Source organism: Schistocerca piceifrons, chromosome 3, assembly GCF_021461385.2.
Source record: "Schistocerca piceifrons isolate TAMUIC-IGC-003096 chromosome 3, iqSchPice1.1, whole genome shotgun sequence".
NCBI classification, from domain to species: domain Eukaryota; kingdom Metazoa; phylum Arthropoda; class Insecta; order Orthoptera; family Acrididae; genus Schistocerca; species Schistocerca piceifrons.
Genome location: NC_060140.1, coordinates 270,623,591 through 270,645,920, shown reverse-complemented (window position 1 = coordinate 270,645,920; position 22,330 = coordinate 270,623,591). Strand labels below are relative to the sequence as shown.

Genomic DNA, 22,330 nt, shown 5'->3' with positions numbered 1-22,330 from the left:
CACAATCATTGGTACTAGCCTTTTTGGGGGAATTCTTTATGAACTGTTTGTCGGGTCATTGATCACACGCAGTGTATCAATTTGCGTCCTGATATATGTTTTGTGTTATCTAATTATTGAGTGTAAGGGGTATCTGGGTTTTGAGTTTTCGTGTAACTCAAAAGTGCAAATGATAACGAGGGGAAAAGCCAAGACAACGGCAGAATATAATCAGACTGTTACTCGGGAGAACATGGGTGATAGTAGGGAAATCTCTACCGATGAGCATGACGAACGCGAGTTGCAACTTCCTGAAACTGCGTCTCATGACTGGTTTAGTCCGCTGAATAGCAAGGACGTTGATTCAGGCAGTGATACTGAGGGCTCGGGGGACGCAGGGAGTACAGGATTAATCCATAAGTATGGAAGATCCAGCCTAAGAAGCCAGAGTGTGTTGGAACAAAACGGTGTCCGACGATTATCAAAAGATTCATTCACAAGTGATCCGACGGGGGCGCGGAGACGGTACTTGTCTAGATATCGAAGGGTTCCTCAGAACAGAGGAGAAGAGTCGCATTTTCAACCACAAAAGGACGAAGATGAAAATGCGGCTGCTCTCAAAAACATTACGGACCTGTTGCAACAGATGCAAACAGTGAACTTAGAGCAGAGCGCCAACCTTGCCGAAATTAAAAAGGCGAATTCGGAGCTGAAAGAGCAGAGCGCCAACCTTAATGCCGAAATTAAAAAGGCGAATTCGGAGCTGAGCTATAGGCTCACAGAAGTTCATAGGGAAGTAAAAGAGGAGGTAAAGAATCTCGGCGTCAAAATAGAGAAAGAGCTTGTCATCATCAAACGAACGGCAATTGAAGCCAAATTAATTGCGAAAGGTGCAAGGAAAATAGCGAGAGAAACTCGGGGCTCCACGCGAAGCACGACAAAAGTAGGAAAGGTCATGTTATCAAGGCTACAAAGTCGGATAAAACGTGCCGAAGAAAAGCAACAAGAGCAACCGGACATAGGGCCTAACGAGATGTTGAAAGAGGAGGTGGCGATATTAAAAAGAAATTTAGAGGACGAGGTAAAACGTCTCACTACAGAGACATTAAAAAAGAAGAAGGGTGTAATTACTGCGTCGACTGAACCGTCACTTGCCAGAACACAGATAACCGCTTCACGGTGTGACAAAGTTGACACTATAAGCAACGGGAGCCACGCCTTGATTCATAGCTCTGAGGCAGCGACCGAGGTAAATACGGACAGCGCGCAGCAGTCCAGTGGGCACAACTGCTGTCGGCTGATTAGGTGTACCGAACAACTGTCGAACATACAGAAGGGGAGAGATGACGATAGCGTGTCGGAACGAATTAGTCCACGTCCCGAAGTTCATACGAATCGTAAGAACGGGCGAAATAACTGGAATGATGACCAGTTTGACTACAAGCATTTTCTATCAGTCCGAAAGTTCCATCACTACAAGGAAGAAGGTAATAGCTTGCATCCAAAAACTTTTATGGGACAATTCGAGTTATCTTTGCCCCCACACTGGCCATTGATGCACCAGCTGGATTTTGTGTGCCTCCATATGGAGGGCGCGACCGCTGAGTACATGATAAATGTAGCGAAGACGAGCGTCTCGTTCGAAGAATTCAAAAATGTCTTCTTGGGCAAGTATTGGTCTAAAGAAACCCAAGAAAGGATCAAACAAGAAATTATGATGTCCAGAGATATGGAAGAGGTAGGGTACCGGAGTTCGGTCAAATTTTTTGAAAATATGACAAAAGAGAACCAGTACCTAGACAACCCATGTAGCGGTGCGGGAATCATCAGATTATGCTACATGAAACTTCCCATCTCGTACCAACAATTACTTGCCGGTCGTTGTGGTAGCGATACTGAGGTATTTAAAGGCATTTTGCGCGAACTGGAATTCGCATTTCAAGAGGAACAGGCGCGGGAGAAACGCCGACAGCGTGAACAAAATAACAACTGTCGCAATAATGGGCCTCAGTGGGATAGTAGGCCAGTGCCGAACTACAACGGCCGCTATCAAGATAAGAGTAATGGAAACTCGAAAAGAAGGTACACGGAAGAAGAGCGACACTCTCCGGTGCAACATAATAAATTTCAAAGGACTTGGGGCGGTAACCGGCAATCTGGAAGGAACAGGAATAATGGTTACCAAAATAACAACCAGGAAGAGGTCGAAGTCTGCCCTCCTAGAATGACTAGACCAGATCGCGGACGTAGTAAATATAGGCTTAGAATAAGGATTTTTTTCTAAAGTGTCTTGTTTGTTTGTATATGCACTGATCTTAGTGGTAAATTGTCTCGTTTATATGTGCCTATGTTTTGTGTTTTTATTATTAATAATGTTATCTCGCCTCTAGATGTCGAGAAAATGAAGTGCACTAGAGTATTTTGTAAAAACACATGATTAAAGAATGGAAAACAAATATTTCTGGGCGTACCCCTAGAAAATGATAGATTAGGAACTCTGTAAATTACAGAAAAGTTCCCCGTAATTGTATCTCCGTCACTGAAGAACATATTTAAGGTGGCCAGTCCCGTAAGTCGTTACGAGGACGCACCGACGCATCTCGTATGCCCCTGAATACGTAAGAGGTGGACAGCTATGCGAAGTTGCGTGAATTAGCGCACCCAGTGCATGTTAAAAAGAACCGGATGTAATCATCTACAGAGCAAACAGCAGCATTAATACGCCAGAAATACTTGTTGATACCAAGATAGTGTAACAACTGCGAGTGTGAGCAGTGAGCTATATTTGTGTTGTGCCATTGTGACATTGCTAATCCGAAACATGTTCACAGGCCTTATAAAACCATTCGTGACAAAAGGAGAAAACGGGAAGAAGTGTCGCAATAGCACACGATAAAGGACGCTATCCAAACTTCCAACAAAAATCTTGGTAAGACTGACACATGTCTAAGTTTGTTGTGTTTTATACATGTTCGCAGGCACAATAAGAGGGACGTCGGCCACATAGGAACTCAGAAGAAAAAAAACAAGATTAGAGATAAAAAGTAGTAAATAGTAAATATGTAGTCGGGTTGGCCAACACCGTGTTAGTCGTAGGAATTGGTAGTTAGAAATCGTGATGGGATCCTGTCCAGATAATCTTGATTCCCTATCCCTTGATTTTGTATGTGTGTGAACGATTGTGAAGCAAGTTGTCTTGTACAATTTTTATGTTAATGTATAAAAAAAAGTTCTGTTACATTTCTATTTTAATTGATCCTGAAGTTGATTTACAAACACGTAACATTATTTCTTTTGTAATGAAACAAGTTCATTATCTTAAAGCAAAAAAAAAGAAAAAGGTATGGTACTGATGGTTAAACATGAGCACTTTCCATGTACTAAAATTAGTTGTCTTAGTGTGTTAAGGTGGCGTAACTGAGCAAGACGGAGTCGAAGCTACGACACTTGGCACACCACACACGAGCTGACAAGGAATGAGGACGACAGCAATGAGGGGAGCACACAGCTGACGATGGTGATGGCATGCAGACCACGCCCTGAATCGACGGGGACGGTGTTCAACTCAGCAGCCAAGGAGAGGTGACATCCAGCATATCTGTGTTCGACAAAGAGGTCTCCGTAGGTCTTCTGTTCCCAGCTTGCCTAGAGTGCGGACGTGACGTTCTTTATTCAGCTTGCCTGAGAAAGAGTGAGCACCTCTGCAGTTTAGGACTTAGCAAATGGAACGATTGAGCTTGGAGATAGAAAGTTTTGGTTCAGCTATGTTCTGAGCAAGATAGCTAGGAGTGAATAGACAAGCGCAGCCTTGTAGCACCACGAGGTCGGCCGACGTCCACACAATGACGCCGCTCCGCCATGCTGTGTTCGGTGATATTGCGCCCGCTCCGGCAACTGATTAATTTGTTGGATCACGTCGGCAAAGTTTCTACGAGGGTTTCATGGGCCGTGTATTGTAGAATTCTTCTCACACTTCGCATTACGCCTGGGTCAGTGGATAGAATTTCTTTTGAGTTATCGCGCTTTACTCCACGCAAACGCAATTTATTACCACTGCCTGATAGGAGAGTCTTGTAATGTGATGATTGAAGGTTGGGAGTTAAAATAAATTTGTGCTAATCAACTGCATCTGTTTTCAATCAAGTAGTTGAAATCCCAAGTCACTTTCTTAATTAATTTTATGTTCAAAATTTGCATCTGGTGTTCAATAGCTGAATATAACATCAATGTGCACCCCTTTTTAATTAAAAGTGATCAATTCGGAATAAATTAATGTCAACACTGCCACCACAGTTCAATCAGGAGTCACAGGGCCATATTACTTTTTTGCGTTATCCGATATCGCGGCAGTTGATCTGTTAGCCAATTAGTTGGGGTGAACACACGCCAAAACCAGCTAAGTGACGGGTAGGGTGTTACAATATATATATATATATATATATATATATATATATATATATATATATATATATATATATAAACTAGGCAGAAAGCCTCAAGGCAAAAGTGGATAGAAAAACATGAACAAGATGCAGTACAAACTGCTGAAGGCCTACAATAAAATTTTCAAGATTTTAAAATAAATTACCATCACCTTTCAAAGGCAGAAGCCTGGAATGTTTAAGCTTGAAAGATAATTTTAAGAATAAGTTTCCAAGCCGCAATGTTTAAGCTTGAAAGGTAATTTTAAGAATAAGGTTCCAAGGTTGAAGACCCATAATTAGTTTTCCAAAATTTAAAAAAAATGACCATAAGCCTTAAGTTTTAAGTAGCTGAAACCAGACTAAAAGAAAAGACAACACAACGGCAATAACTTTTCTGCAAATATCCAGTTGCCGGAATTCAGACTTACTTACATAAAACACAGTAAACCGAAGAATTTTTAAAATGATTGGCTATGATAAATTATAAACAGACAATTAAACACCAGTGAGAAAGACAGCAAAGACAAAGAAGCCTCCAGGGGGTCGGTCGGCCCTCGTTCACTTTGGTGAGGCAGGTGGTGAGCCCAATTACACTTGATCCGTCGGAACCCAACGAAGGGACAGCTATGGACCGACCGACAAACGGCTTGCTTGCCACCAGTCGGTACATGAGAATTCAAACACAAAATGTTACATGCGTGATTATCCACAATCAAATATGTATATGTATTAAGCTGTCGAAACTTCACACCGTGTTGGACAGCGACAACAGGTGAGGAAAGGACACTGCCTCAAATTACGTTAGTGGCCATGGTAGGTAACCGGAAGACTAACGGCCACAAGGCAGAAAATTCCTCTGGTGCACTTGAACTGTAGTCAACCAATATAGTTAATTCCACCGCATGGCGGCTAAATTTCAGCAATAGAAACACTCAGTGTTGTTCACAGGAAAACCTCTCCAACAGCGAACCACTGAAACGAACCACCTCAACATGAATGGACGTGGCTTGGGTAGTTGAAACCACTACTCAACTTTGACGCGCTGGGTCGGTGAACCACGAAGCTCGTAGCAATCGGACAGCTCCACCACACACGCTCCGACACTGCACAGGGACCGCCAGCGGATCCAGCCGACTGCACCGCGCGGAGATAACTTCCCTGGTCGGCAGCAACCGACCGTCTGCCCTCAGAATGCCGGCAACATCTAAAATCGTCGTCAGTGGAAATAACACCAACTACACACACAACCTGACAAACATTTGCACGAAGACCTGAACGATACCCAACAGTAACTAAGCACGCACGAAGACAAATCGGGAGTCGATGCACGCACACACAGCCGACTCATGAACGATCAGCGGGCCAAAACGCGTCGTCCGGTAGGACGACCGACCGACGATCCACTAAGACCGTGGCCTGGCGTAAGTGATGCCTGGCTGCAGTGATTGGGCGAGCCATGTCGACGCAGGCCTCACTGCTGCTCCAACACTGACTGCACTAATGCCGCATTGCAACTCCCCGACTGGCAGGTCCGGACTGAGCTCCAGGCACGTTCCAACTGACTGGCAGTGCGAACACGCGACCCGAACTCCTTACGACAGACAACGACCGGGAAGTAATAGCAGTCGAGCAAAGATACTACGAGAGGAGATATATCGATACGCGCTGCTGGCGCCGGTCACAGTCAGGCAAAGCAGCAACTCAGTGGCAGTAGTAATTTAAATTAACGTAGTGAGGTGGAAGTACGTTAAAAACAGGATGTACGAGTAAAACACATGATGGCGGGAACACGAGCCACGCACGGCTCAGGGACTACGATGGTTCAATCCCGCGTCCGGCCATCATGATTTAGGATTTCCGTGATTTCCCTAAATGGCTCCAGGCAAATGCCGGGATGGTTCCTCGGAAAGAGCACGGCCTACTTCCTTCCCCATCCTTCCCTAATCCGATCAGACCGATGACCTCGTTGTCTGGTCTCCTTCCCCAAACAACCCAACCTAACTACGAAGTAGACGAAATAAAGCTAACTTGGAACCAAAAGGAAACATCAGGGACGAAGAAATGAGCACTTAAAAAGCAAACTAGCACGGACAGAGAAGGGAAACCTGACCAGGAGAAATCTATTAGTATCGAACATGCACCTCTGCTTGAGAAAGAAATTTCTGACAATATCGATTAGGAGCACAGCATTGTACGAGAGGCGTTCAGTGAATATTGCAACACCTTTTCTCTCGGCCAATTTCCGTTCAATAAATGCAGAATTTGTTGTTGGACATTGAGAAATATTTCCGTTTCAGCCCCTATAGTTTCACGAAGTTCCGACAGGTATCAGCTCTATACAAAGCCATCAAAATGGCGTCGATAACGGAAGTGTGTTCTAAGCAGAGAGCTGTCATTGAGTTTCTTTTGGAAGAAAATCAGAGCATCGCAGATACTCACGGCCGTATGCAGAATGTCTACGGAGACCTGGCGGTGAACAAAAGCACAGCGAGGAGGCTGTTGTCATCGCAACAAGATCGCGCAATCCTGTCCAATCTCCTGCGTGCCGGCCGACTGCACACAGCTGTCACTCCTGCAATGTTGGAACACGGGCACACTCTCATTCGATATTGCTGTTCCTGTGTTATTCTGATTACGATGCAAAGTTCCTTTGGACATGCATGCATGTCCAAAGATCAAAAGGAACTTGGCATGGTAACCAGAATAACACAGCCGAAACGGGCAAGCGACTTTCAAGTACAACGTCTGATCTGTACGGGAATGTACATAATGGATGTACGAGTTCAGGTCGTAGACACATGGTCGCCGCCATATAAGTTTGGGTCTGGCCGTGAGTCGTGCACGGATAGCCAAATGCTGTGGCGACCGCTCGCGATAAGCGCGAAATCCTGGTTCGAGTCCCCGTCCGGCACATATTTTTACTGTCATCATTCCATTCTACAGCTGATGGTAGTCCTTATTCGCAATTGCGAATTCATTTGATGTGGTCCTCATTCGAGATGGTCAGCGGATCACAATCAAACACCTCGCTGCACAACTGGACGTCTCTATTGGTAGTGCTAACACATTCGTCCTCCAATTGGGATACTCTAAAGGTTTGTCCCTTCTGGGATCCTCGGCACCTAACAGAAGACCATTAAGAACAACGATCTGCGGGCAACTGGTTGCGCTTTACGACGCTGATCATGAAACGTCTTGCAGATGTTCTTCTGGAACTCGGGAGGATTTATTCTGTTTAATGTCGTCCCTCACGACGTAACGACCAATTCTGAAGTGTATTGTGCTACCCTCAGGAAACTGAAGAAATGACTTCAGTGTGTTCGTCGCCACAAAAATGCAAACCAACTTCGACTTCTCCGTGACAACACGGGGACTCACAAAAGTCTGCGCACCTGAGAGATCGAAAATGTTTCAAATGGCTGTAAGCACTATGGGACTTAGCATCTGAGGTTATCAGTCCCCTAGACGTAGAACTACTTAAACATAACTAACCTAAGGACATCACACACATCCATGTCCGAGGCAGGATTCGAACCTGCGACCGTTGCAGCAGCGCGGTTCCGTACTGAAGCGCCTAGAACCGCTCGGCCACAGCGGCCAGCCACCCAAGACCAGCTCAAAAAACTTCAATGTTCTGTTCTTCCTCAGCCACTCTACAGCACGAATCTCGCACGTTCCCGTATTCGGAACCAGTGAAGGATACACTCCGCGAGAAGCAGTATGTGGATCATGGAGAAGTTATTGATACAGAAAGACGTTGGCTCCGACGTCGACGAGCAGTGTGATACCATGGGGGTATACAGGCCGTCCCATTAAGGTGGCAAAACGCCTTCGCATTGACAGGAGGTTATGTCGAAAAATAAGGTTTTTTAGCCAAAATAGTGGGAAATAATATGGCGTGTTGGAATCCTGAATAAAACCAACCTCCTCTCACAAAAAACGTAGTGCATTACTTATTGTAGGCCCCTAGTTTGTTACTGAATGATGGACTTTGGGAAAAGCGGAGAAGAAGAGAATCGGAGCCTTTGGGGTGTAGTGCTATAGAAGGATGCCGACTACTAGATGGGCTAATAAAGTAGGGAGTGAGGACGTTATCCGCAGAAAAGGAGAGGAGACGGCCATGTGGAAAATGTTGACAAGAAGAAGGGACAGCATGATAAGACATGTGCTAAGACTGTAAGTAGGCTGTTTAGGTTTTTATGTTGGTAACGCCACCTAGTGCTCTGTATGAAAATCACTGACTGTGCTGTGTGCAGTCTGTGGCTGGCTTACATTGTTGAATAGTCGCTATTGTAGTGTTGGGCAGTTGGATGTGAACAGTGCGTAGCATTGCGCAGTTGGAGGTGAGCCGCCAGCAGTGGTGGATGTAGGGAGACAGATGCCAGAGTTTTGAGAGCGGACGATCTGGACGTGTGTCCGCCAGAAAAAAGAATTTTGTAAGACTGGATGTCATGAAATGATATATATATTACGACTTTTGAACACTATTAAGATAAATACACTGTTTGTTCTCCATCAAAATCTTTCATTTGCTAACTATGCCTATCAGTAGTTAGTGCCTTCAGTAGTTAGAACCTTTTATTTAGCTGGCAGTATTGGCGCTCGCTGTATTGCAGTAGTTCGAGTAACGAAGATTTTTGTGAGGTAAGTGATTCATGAAAGGTATAGGTTATTCTTAGTCAGGGCCATTCTTTTGTAGGGATTATTGAAAGTCAGATTGCGTTGCGCTAAAATATTGTGTCAGTTTAGTGTTGATTAGAATAAGTAAAGAGAGAAATGTCTGAGTGCCCTCAGTTTTGCTCAGCTGTTTGAAAATCAAATAACGTAAGAGGTTTATCAGTACAGTCACTCTTAATTTTTCTAAGGGGATGTTTCAAGACGTCAAGGAATGATTTCCAGGTACTTGATGAAGATCAAGTGGGTAAAAACTGTAGAGGAAGACAGAGACTGGAATACATCCAACAAATGTGTTCAACTGCTACTTCCAGGTTGGCATAGGAAAGGTATTCGTGGCAGGCACATGAAACTAGTAAGAACCTTATGACAAAGAAAGGAAGAATAAGCTATAAGTAGGCTTATAAATGGATGGGCAGTAACCTCCCGTGTTCTCCAGGGAATAATTTCTGAAGTCACATTCAAACGACAGCGACCTTCTTAAGCAGTGTAACAAAACCTATCAGTCTAGATCGCAACAATATTTGTTTATTCTGAAACAGGTTTCAGTCAGACACGATCAGCTTCAGACCACTAACTCCTTGGTGACGTATGGTGCTGGTACACGGATCTAGTGCACGTACCAAAGACTATCAATCAACAATTGCAATTGCTGGTACATTTTGGTACACACACACACAATCTCAAATATCAAATATCAAAAAGGAGTTAATTATTTCAAGATGGCATGTCTGACTGAAACCAGATACCAGAATAAACATATATACGTTTCGAGTAACACTAACTATTCTCGTCATTCTCCAGATAAATATGTTGGGACGTTTACCATTTATGTTGTTTATTAATGACTTGACAGACAACATGAGTGGTAACCACCGACATTTTGCAGGTGAAGCAGATATGTATAATGAAGGATTATCTGTAAAAAGTTGCACATACCTTGGTAAGATTTCTAAGCCATTCTAAGTTTGTTAACTTGCTTTAAATGTGTGTAAATGTAATAATTTGTACTCAGAAACGATCTGCTACTCAACTCGTTTCATAAACATGTCAACATGACGCTACCCCGTTATGTCCAAAAAGCGACACACATCTACACACCTGTGTCAAGGCTGCACGGTCCTTGGTGGCCGGACGCGTGACGTGTCTCTTTGGCCGCGGCAGCCAATGAGACGCTTATTTGGAAGAGGTCAGTTTACTGCAGTTGAACTTGGGCGTTTTTGTGACACTGATACTCTTGCTCCTGTCTTTGTTTCGTTGGCCATGTGGTCGTCCGTAATCGGTCGCTGTGCTGCATTCATTTCACGTTGTAAGTAAATCTACACTACTGGCCATTAAAATTGCTACACCACGAAGATGACGTGCTAGAGACGCGAAATTTAACCGACAGGAAGAAGATGCTGTGATATGCAAATGATTAGCTTTTCCGAGAATTCACACAAGGTTGGTGCCGGTGGCAACACCTCCAACGTGCTGACATGAGGAAAGTTTCCAGCCGATTTCTCATACACATACAGCAATCAATCGGCGATGCCTCGTGTAAGGAGGAGAAATGCGTACCATCACGTTTACGACTTTGATAAAGATCGGATTGTAGCCTATCGCGATTGCAGTTTATCGTATCGCGACATTGCTGCTCGCGTTGGTCGAGATCCAATGACTGTTAGCAGAATATTGAATCTGTGGGTTCAGGAGGTTAACGGAACACCGTGCTGGATCCTAACGGCCTCGTATCACTAGCAGTCGAGATGACAGGCATCTTATCCGCATGGCTGTAACGCGTCGTGCAGCCACGTCTCGGTCCCTGAGTCAACAGATGGGGAAGTTTGCAAGACAACAACCATCTGCACGAACAGTTCGAGCCGGCCGATGTGGCCGAGCGGTTCTAGGCGCTTCAGTCTGGAACCGCACGTCCACTACGGTCGCAGGTTCGAATCCTGCCTCGGGCATGGATGTGTGTGATGTCCTTAGGTTAGTTAGGTTTAAGTAGTTCTAAGTTCTAGGGCACTGATGATCTCAGATGTTAAGTCCCATAGTGCTCAGAGCCATTTGAACCATTTGAACAGTTCGACGACGTTTGCAGCAGCATGGACTATCAGCTCGGTGACCATGGCTGCCATTATCCTTGACGCTGCATCACAGACAGGAGCGCCTGCGATGGTGTACTCGACGACGAAACTGGGTGCACGAATGGCAAAACGTCATTTTTTCGGATGAATCAAGGTTCTGTTTACAGCATCATGATGGTCGCATCCGTGTTTGGCGACAACGCGGTGAACGCACATTGGAAGCGTGTATTCGTCATCGCCATACTGGCGTATCAACCGGCGTGATGGTATGGGGTGCCATTGGTTGCACGTCTCGGCCATCTTTTGTTCGCATTGACGGCACTTTGAACAGTGGACGTTACATTTCAGATGTGTTACGACCCGTGGCTCTACCCTTCATTCGATCCCTGCGAAACCCTACATTTCAGCAGGATAATGTACGACCGCATGTGGCAGGTTCTGTGCGGGCCTTTCTGGATACAGAAAATGTTCGACTGCTGCCCTGGCCAGCACATTCTCCAGATCTCTCACCAGTTGAAAACGTGTGGTCAATGGTGGCCGAGCAACAGGCTCGTCACAATACGCCAGTCACTACTCTTGATGAACTGTGGTATCGTGTTGTAGCTGCATGGGCAGCTAGCTGTACCTGTACACGCCATCCAAGCTGTGTTTGACTAAATGCCCAGGCGTATCAAGGCCGTTATTACGGCCAGAGGTGGTTGTTCTGGGTACTGATTTCTCAGGATCTATGCACCCAAATTGCGTGAAAATGTAATCACATGTCAGTTCTAGTATAAAATATTTGTCCAATGAATACCCGTTTATCACCTGCATTTCTTCTTGGTGTAGCAATTTTAATGGCCAGTAGTGTATTTGCGATATTGCTACATGCTTTTGGCTTTAAACAACGCATTCGTGTACGATGAACTTATTTTTCCAACGTCGTGGTTACGTACAATAAATCTTGCCTTTTTCTTTGGCATTCTGATTTAATACATTTGTGGTTATCTCTGGACTGCTTTGACTCGTATGACGATGTGAACTGGGATATCCATGCATTCTATCCACTTCCTTGATCATACTAGAGACTGAACACCATTCGTATTATGTAACAACTCAGTCAGACTTTTTGTATTCTGTAAGGTGACCTAAGTTTTTATACTTAGTTTGTATTTCATTGTTGATCACTGGCCTTCAGTGCACATCTGCTAGCCCTATAAAATGACCAGCTTTCTAATAAAGCAAGTTATTACCAAATCAGCATCCATATAATTGTATTTTTGAAACTGGCTTCACTTTTCCTCTTCTAAGTGCTTGTGTAATGTTAGGATCTGCAGCAGGCCATACGATGTTCACCTGCCCAGTTATGTGATTTAAAGCGTTTTCAGGTAGGTAACCGTAGAGGAGACTGGCGGTAAATGCAACACCGTAACCATCACTCGCCGTAAATCCGCTGTCAACAAATGCTTAGATAAAAGTAGTTTTCGTATTCAGACATTACTTTGCGTGTGCTTAAATAATGCTCAGCGTTGTTACTCATTACACGAACTTGTAGACTCCATAGTTCATTTATCTTTTTCTTTCTTAACTTGACTATTTTGTGTGAATGTAAGTAATGCTCAAGGTTGTACTAATTATACAAGCTCTATGCACTCCAGAGTTATCTTTTTCTGTAGGACTAAATAATCATTCTCACGATCAATCATTTCTTTGTGATAATCAAGAGTCAGTTTAATGTTGCATTTGCGAAGATTAAATACTCCCATCTCACAAACAACAGACAGATGCCTATTTATATAGAATTGCCGGAAACGACTATAAGCAACGAACAAATAGTACTAATTTAGGTTCGGTTTTTGATTCTGAAGACGACAGTTGGTTTTCAGCTTAAAAAGAAAAAACGAAAATAACGTAGTATTCTATGACTAAGATATCAGTGCATCAGAACTGGAATAATTCAAATCATACAAATAGCTGGTTGTAACAGTCCGTTAGGATATGAAACGGAATGATCATTTAATATTATTTGCAGGTACAACAGGTTGCAGACTTCGATTCATTGGTAGGACACTGGAAAAAAGTCTTCATAAGAAAATGCTTACAAAACACTCGTACGACCTTTTCAGAATATTACTCAAATGTGTGCTACCCGTACTAAATAAGTCTGAAAGGGGATATTGAACGCATGCAAGAAAGGACTGCACGAATGATCACAGGTCTGTTTCACCCAGGATAGAGTGCTACTGATATGCTGAAAAATCTCAACTGGCAGATACTTGGAGATATAAACCAACTATACCGTAGAGGCCTACTTACTAGTTTTGAAAACCAGTATTACCTTAGGAATCTAAAAATATACCGCAACTCCGTAGATATCGAGAATTGAAGACAAGATCAGACTAACCACAGTGTGAAAATTCGTGTGTGAATAACCATTCTTAATACGCTCTATACACGAATGGTAAAGACAGAAACCTTAATACGTGGCACAATGGATAGTACCCTCTGAAATCCAGTTCACAGTAGTTTGTATAGATGTAGATGTATATTTCCTATTAGATGTATACGCACAATTCACAAGCCACCTCACTGTACAAAATTGTCTTCCCTTTGAAAGTATCACGGGAGTAGACAATATTTCGTTAATGAAGTCGTCGATACCAGATTTCATGTTCGTGTTACGATACGAAATTGTACATGATTAAAGCGATTCCGTTGGCCATATAAAAGTAAGCATACTATTTACAATGGATTGTAATTAACCGAACATGTAACAGAAGATGTAACATATCCCAATAAATATTGTTCATCTCACTGACAACTCTGAAACAGAGAAGGATTGGTAGAGGTATACTCTTGGAAACAGCTGTTTGTTTAGAAATGCACTCTTGTATTACACAATCTATTGAATCTGTAATGAGTAACAGGCAGGTGAACGAAATTCCAAGAATTTTAATTAAAGAAAACTCCTTCCTAACAGGCCATGAAGGACCAACGGTACCGTCCGGCCGCCGCGTCATCCTCAGCCCATAGGCGTCACTGGATGAGGATATGGAGGAGCATGTGGTCAGCACACCGCTCTACCGGCCGTATGTCAATTTCCGAGACCGAAGCCGCTACTTCTCATTCAAGTAACTCCTCAGTTTACCTCACAAGGGCTGAGTGCACCCTGCTTGCCAACAGCGCTCGGCAGACCGGATGGTCACCCATCCAAGTGCTAGCCCTGCCCGACAGGGCTTAAAGAATTTTATTTAGGATAGTTTAAATTCATATTTATTACTCAAATTACAAGTAACTGTTATGACTTAAAAAAAAAATAAGTAGTTTAAAGGAGAAAACTTAATAAAAAGAAGAATGTGATCGAAAGTTGCAATGCACACGAAAGTCATTCTACATAATATTATTACACAGACAAAAATTATTAAAAATAACTGTCCCATACGTTACAGAAAACACTTTGCTGTCATTTAACGAAAAACCAGGAAGTTTTGTTCAAAAATATCTTATTTCAAAACTTGAGAAGTGAAGAAAACTTGCAAAGTCTAGAAAGTTTGACGTTAAATTTGTAATTCAACTAAATGATAAAAATTTCTGTTTCGGAACATTAAAATTATAGATTCCAAAAGTATATTATTTTATTGCAGATGAAGTCTTAATTTGAAAGTTGTTATTATTAGAAAAGCAGAGTACAAATCTTTCTGGCGTGCACAGAAAAATTATAAATAAGCTTGTAGTGTACCAACTACATATTCAGTACGGCTTTTGTTCTCATGTAGTTCAGATGTCAAGTGACGATACATATTAACATTTCTGGGACACTATGTTGTTGAAATTAATTCTGTAAAAATAATATTTTTGTCGACATGTATTTTTAAGATGATCATTATCATCTTTGTTGGCAACCGGAATAAAATAATAATTGGAAGCTTTTACCGACATGACAATTCAGACGATACAGTTGCTGAAAGGTTCAAAGAAAACTTGAGTTTGATTTCAAACACGTACCCGACTCATACGATAGTAGTTGGTGGTGACTTTAATTTACCCTCGATATGTTGGCGAAAATACGTGTTTAATTCCGGAGGTAGGTATAAAATATCACCCGAAACTGTGCTAGGCGCATTCTCTGAAAATTATTTCCAGATCATGAGCCCACGCGAATAGTAAACGGTTGTGAATACACACTTGACCTCTTAGCAAGAAATAATCCTGAGTTAATAACGAGCATCAAAACCGATTCAGGGATTAGTGAACACAGAGTTGTGGTAGCGAGACTGAATATTGTAATCCTCGAAAAATAAGCGAAAAATATACCCATATATAAAAAGCAGATAAAAATTCACTTGACGCATTCGTAAGAGACAATCTCCACTCACTCCAAATTAATAATATAAGTGTAGGCCAGATGTGGCTTAAATTCAAAGAAATAGTATCGGCAGCAATTGAGAGATTTATAGCAAATAAATTAACAAACGACGGAACTGATCCTCCTTGGTACACAAAACGGGTTAGAACTCTGTTGCAGAAACAACGAAACAAATATGCCAAATTTAAACAGACGCAAAATCCCCAAGATCGGCGATCTTTTAGAGAACCTCGAAATTTAGCGCGGACTTCAATGCGAGATGCTTGTAACAGTTTCCACAACGAAACTGTCTCTAAACCTGGCAGAAAATCCAAAGAGATTCTGGTCGTATGTGAAGTATGCTAGCGGCAAGAAACAATCAGTGCCTTCTCTACGCGTTAGCAATGGAGATACTATCGAAAACAGCGCTGCCAAAGCAGAGTTACTAAACACAGTCTTCCGAAATGCCTTCACAAAAGAAGACGAAGCAAATATTCCAGAATTCGAATCGAGAACAGCTGCCAACATGAGTAACGTAGAAGTAAATATCCTCGGAGTAGTGAAGCAACTTAAATCACTTAATAAAAGCAAGTCTTCTGGTCCAGACTGTATACCAGCTAGGTTCCTTTCGGAGTATGCTGATGCAATAGCTCCATACTTAACAATCATATATAACCGTTCGCTCGACGAAAGATCCGTACCCAAAGACTGCAAAGTTTCACAGGTTACACCAATATTCAAGAAAGGTAGTAAGAGTATTCCACTAAATTACAGCCCATATAGATAACGTCGATAAGCAGCAGGATTTTAGAACATAAATTGTGTTCGAACATTATGAATTATCTCGAAGAAAACGGTCTATTGACACACAGTCAACATGGGTTTAAAAAACATCGTTCCTGTGGAACACAATTAGCTCATTATTCACATGAAATTTTGAGTGCTATTGACAAGGGATTTCAGATCGATTCCGTATTTCTGGATTTCCGGAAGGCTTTTGACACGGTACCACACAAGCGCCTCGTAGTGAAATTGCGTGCTTATGGAATATCGTCTCAGTTATGTGACTGGATTTGTGATTTCCTGTCAGAGAGGTCACAGTTCGTAGTAACTGACGGAAAGTAATCGAGTAAAACAGAAGTGATTTCTGGCGTTCCCCAAGGTAGTTGCTGTTCCTTATCTATATAAACGATTTGGGAGACAATCTGAGCAACCATCTGCGTTTGTTTGCAGATGACGTTGTCGTTTATCGACTAATAAAGTCATCCGAAGATCAAAACAAACTGCAAAACGATTTACAAGAAATATCGGAATGGTGCGAAAAGTGGCAGTTGACCTTAAATAATGAAAAGTGTGAGGTCATCCACATGAGTTCTAAAATGAACGCGTTAAACTTCGGTTACACTATAAATCAGTCTAATCTAAAAGCCGCAAATTCAACTAAATAATTAGGTATTACAATTACAAACAACTTAAATTGGAAGGAACACATAGAAAATATTGTGGGGAAGGCTAACCAAAGACTGCGTTTCTTGGGAAGGACACTTACAAAATGTAACAGACCTACTAAGGAGACTGCCTACACTGCGCTTGTCCGTCGTCCTTTAGGATACTGCTGCGTGGTGTGGGATCCTTACCAGATAGGACTAACGGAATACATCGAAATAGTTCAAAGAAAGGCAACACGTTTTGTATTATCGCGAAATATGGGAGAGAGTATCACAGAAATGATTCAGGATATGGGTTGGATATCATTAAAAGAAAGGCGTTTTTCGTTGCGGCGTAATCTTCTCACGAAATTGCAATCACCAACTTTATCCTTCGAATGCGAAAATATTTTGTTGACACCGACCTACATAGGGAGGAACGATCATCATGATACAATAAGGGAAATCATAGCTCGTACGGAAAGATATAGGTGTTCATTCTTTCCGCGCGCTATACGAGATTGGAATAATAGAGAATTGTGAAGGTGGTTCGATGAACCCTCTGCCAGGCATTTAAATGTAGATGTAGATCAGAATAATCTTGCAATAATACCAAGAAAGGCAAAGTGTTTCAATCAACCCGCCTCCAATAGCCAACGAAGTCAGTGTTCATTTGTAACTTATCTACTAGACCAGGAGAATAAAGGTGACTACCTTTGATGATATTTGTATTTGTTAATTACCACCAGAAAAAAGTATAGTTCGAAGATGGTTCTTAAATACGCTAAAATTCACTTCTCATTGTCTATATTGTGTGTTTTATTTAACACTATTGGGCTACATGAAAATATAAGGAGATTTTTTCATAGTGAAACATTGTGTATGTAGCTAATCTTGGAAGTAATATTACAAAAAAATGGCTCTGAGCACTATGGGGCTTAACTTCTGAGGTCATCAGTCCCCTAGAACTTAGAACTACTTAAACCTATCTAACCTAAGGACATCACACACATCCCTGCCCGAGGCAGGAGTCGAACCTGCGACCGTAGCGGTCACGCGGTTCCAGACTGAAGCGCCTAGAACCGCTCGGCCACTCCGCCCGGCGTAATATTACACCTTTCTTCCCTTTTACCGTTCTGAATAGTGGGACTGTTAGTAATCGTACAGAAGATACAGAATAATGTCTCTACTCTTACTTTCACCGTCCTACCTCGAGATCAAATGAGTGGAAACGCACACGCTCGGGAATTCAAAAGTAGACCTGACAGTGACGCACAATGCCTCTCTCGCAGCGTTATTTCATGCTTACTAAATAAAAGCATGAGAGAATGTGAAATTTCGACACTTGTGAAATATCTATTTTAGCGAGGTTTCTTTTGTGCTTTATTTTACTGTTACTTATTCTAAGTCCTCCTTTCCCCGCCCTCCTTGCTCTACTCCCCTTTTATTGATATATGTATCAGTTTGAACTAACTTTAATCATTGTTTTATTTTGTCGTTGCAAAGGACTGTATGCTATGCAATTCATAATTTCTTGTCACACTCACTTACAGTCCTCTATGGACCGACGTTAGGTCGGCGTATTAGGAATGACCTTCAGTTTATTTTGCGCTGTATGCGTGTTGTCATGGACACTTGGCTTCAATGATATTTCGGTTTTTTCTTTCGTAGGGTTCATACAATTTTTCGTTTATGTTTTGACACTATTTCATGATAACTCAGTAATTATTATTGCGTTAAGTTTATTTGAAGTTTTTTTCTGATTTTACGGATGGCACAACATCCATGTCATTTTATGGAAGAATGATTTTCATGACTACACTTCTCCTTGCTACTCAATTCTTCCTTCTCTATATACTCGTGTTCGGTTCAGCATGGCTTCAAATTTACTTTTTCTAACATAGTCTGTCTCTATGTATTTAATAAATTATATTATCAGTTTATTGTCTCTCATTTTAGTTTAAAGGTTGATACATCACATACTTTTCTGATGTTGTATACTTGACTTCCTTTTTTACTATTATATATCCTCGAGTAAAAAAATAAATAAAAATAAGAAAACTGTTTCATGTTACAAATACCTATGTGGCAAGTGCTTATTTAATCTACGCCATTCCCACGTCTATACTGTAATATTTTATGAAACTATGTTATAATGTGTAACACTACAGTGAGATGGTCAATTTGTCTCTTCTGATTAATTATATTTTGTATAAAGTATAATCACTGTAATATGTGCTTTATGATATACTATGATATGTTTTGTCTTTCCCACAAATAATCTTTGGTTATCTTTAGAACTGAATAATTTTGTTTAAATAATTTTACGTTGAACTGTCAATATGAGCAAATGATATGTTTTCTTTAAAATGTTTGTTGGCTACTCTGTAATAGCTGATCCTCACTTAGGGTTCTTAGTTCTTTACATATGAACGGTGTTGTTGTTCGCCTCTGGAACGATAACCAAGCAGCGCGCGCAAAATGTGGTTGGTGCGAGTAAAAAGGTGGACAAGGTAGTCAGTCGGAGAGTGGCTACCGAATCGCTGGCAGCTAATGATCAAATAGTGCATGGTGCAGGTCCCGAGAGAGGCTTTTTGTGCCAGTTTCCACTACCCCAAAGCCTCGTGTGATGGATGGATTAATCATTATGCTCTGTTACTGGAAATTACCTTAAAAATCGGAGGAACATCGCTACCAAGAATATGACAGAGCATGCCACTTCCAACAGCAAATCCATCTACCATAATGTACTCGCCACCACATTGCGCAATCACTATGATGAAATGGAGGGATTATAGAAGTGTAAAGTGAAGGATCAGCACTTTTAACGTTTTTAAAATACAAGGTAACTTAACCTTGATTTGTTTCCTATTATAAAACCTCTCAGGGTCCTTTCGAATTGAATTATGATTACCCAGTGACCTTGTTGTGAAAAAATGAAAGTCTCAAAGCCTAACAACTATTTAACTAATGTTGTTTGATATTAAGTGAAAAAGAGGAATCAAAAGTATTGTGGATTTGGCAAAAATTGAGGGAGGTAGTAAGTGTAGCTTTGTGAAAGCCTTCCAGTGATTGAAATAGTTCAATTTAAAGTCCTGTGGACTTTCAAAATTATTTATGTAATTATTGATATTAAAGTAAAAGACTGTGCTAATAAAGAATAGGCAATAAACCACTTAGAGCTTAGTTGCAAAAGTAAATGTTATTAAAGGTTGGCTTGAAATGTTCTTCTTGGTAAATAATTTTTGTGCAGCCTGTTGAAATAGCACAAAAGGTGAGTCAGTCTTTGCGAAAGTTTGTTGGTTTGCTTTATAACTGTGGTAAAGATTAAGGCCCCCACTGTTGAAAGTTGCTCAAAATACATAAAGTTATTGTATAAAAGAAAATGCTAACTAGTTTTGAAACATATGTTGAACTTTATGCTCATGGTGTGTGTTAGAGGTATGACCTCAGAAGTTAAGTCCCATAGTGCTCAGAGCCATCTCTTGGGTAACGATCAGTTTGCATTTGGGACAAGTAAAGTTATCAGAGAGGCAGTTCTGTCGTTCAACTTGATAATGGAATCGGGACTTAAAAAAACATCACGACGACTTCATGAGATTTGTCGACGTAAGAAAAGTCTTCGACAATGTAAAATCGTGGAAGATGTTCGAAATTCCGAGAAAACTAGGGATAAGCCGCAGGATGTTTAAGGCGGTGAGCACATAACTTTTGCTCTCTAAGTAAAACTACAAATATGCTGGGGAAAATACGTTTAAATGTTCAACTTAATGGGTCTGAATAAGACGTTTAGATTGCGTCAGAAGATATTTATTAAATTTTATTAAAATCCAGTTGATCTTAAAGATATAAGCAGGTACGACTTTCCAGTTGACAGTAATAGAGTAGAATAAAGATTCACAACGGAAGATATAGTCAGTTTCTCCCAAATTTTCGAGAAAAATAGAACTCAATAACTTTGGTGGTCTGCAATCGAAGATGACAGAATGCACTACGATTTTCCTTAGTGAAATTAGAGTTGATTTGAGAAAATGACAATTTATCTTCTGATTTTCTCAGAAGATACTGTCATTATTGAAAATGATTTTTAATGTAGAGGGAGGTGTTGCTATGAGATAGTTCGCTAATGTGTCGCAGCTAGATTCTGAAAACACTAAGTGCTTAGCTATGTTAGGTGGTATCAGAACTTACTTCTCGCAACGCCTGATGTGCAGAGCACTGACAATAAGACCATTACGGAGCTGGTCGTTGTCGATAATACATAATTTCAAAACAGTTAATTTTCATGTTTTTTTGAGTGTATGTGCTTGTAGGAATTTAATAACTGAGGTTGTGTATCTGCTGCAACAGTATTCATGTGTTTATATTCATAAGAAAGTACTTTTTCATTCGCTGTAATGCGACAAAATTATTGTGTAAGATGACTTATTCATAATATGCAATACCATGCGTATCCTCATACACTTCGGTGTCACAAAATAAGGACGCGCTATCTCATTTTAGGATAACTTCAGCTTGCTACTCTAATAGCTGGATTTAGACCCATATTGTTAGTAAGTGGTTTCACAATTTTGTGCACTTTGTGAAGCCATCTGGTAATGATCTGGCTGTGGTAATACTTGTGGGCATCACATTTGTTTGATGGACGAAGCAAGAAAAAACCTTATCCACATCATCTGTTTAGCACCCTATCCCTCTACAGTGGAATTCGCGGAACCGTTTAAAAAGCGTTATTACCAAGAAATAGAGAGCTGGTACGCAAATAACCCTGGTCAATTAGTAACCTTATTTTTCATTACGAAGTTGTTCGAGGCGTCCTATTTGGGAGCAGTAACAATGGAAAATCCTATAAACGGCCCCTGGAAAAGTGGGACCCTGAGCATGTATAAGACATAGAGACAACGCCATTGCAATACACCTGACGTTTGGCGTACAAGATCAAAACAACGGAGTACATATGAGTCCAAATGGTATCCAGCCAGCTCCCAGGATCAGTAATCCACCAGCTCTAGTTAAATCAGCAGGTTCTGAATCTGTTAAGTAACTAACAGAGTCTTCATAATTGGGAACGTTTGAAAGAATTCATGGACGAGAAAGCTGTAGTGGAATAGAGGGAGACAGAATTGAATGTTTTGTTTTTGAAAAAGAGAAAGGGAAAGACACAGAAAAAATAAACTTCCAGTCATTCACAGAACACCAAAATAACAGATGTCCAAGGCCCGTGTTATGACACAGAAACAGAGAACGATAGTAGCATTCCAAGTAGCGTGGCAGTGAACTTTAAATGCGAGTACTATGGTAGAAATCCGCATTCTTACTTTTCTAAATACTAGTATTAGAAGACAGTATTTTTCATTTACACTTTGTGGGTGAGACTGGTAGTCAAGTGTATTTATTTGTAAAGCCGAATGCTGCAATTTCGCTGCATGGCTG

General features: G+C 41.3%; 1 protein-coding gene across 1 annotated transcript in view; it reads left to right on the top strand.

Moving 5' to 3' along the window:
- Positions 1-232: 232 nt before the first annotated feature.
- LOC124788583 (histone transcription regulator 3 homolog) overlaps positions 233-22,330 on the top strand; it is a 50,237-nt gene continuing 28,139 nt past the window's right edge. Inside the window, exon 1 of the mRNA XM_047255856.1 lies at positions 233-1,256. Within this exon, the coding sequence (XP_047111812.1) occupies positions 233-1,256 (1,024 nt within the window). The remainder of the gene's footprint in view (positions 1,257-22,330) is intronic.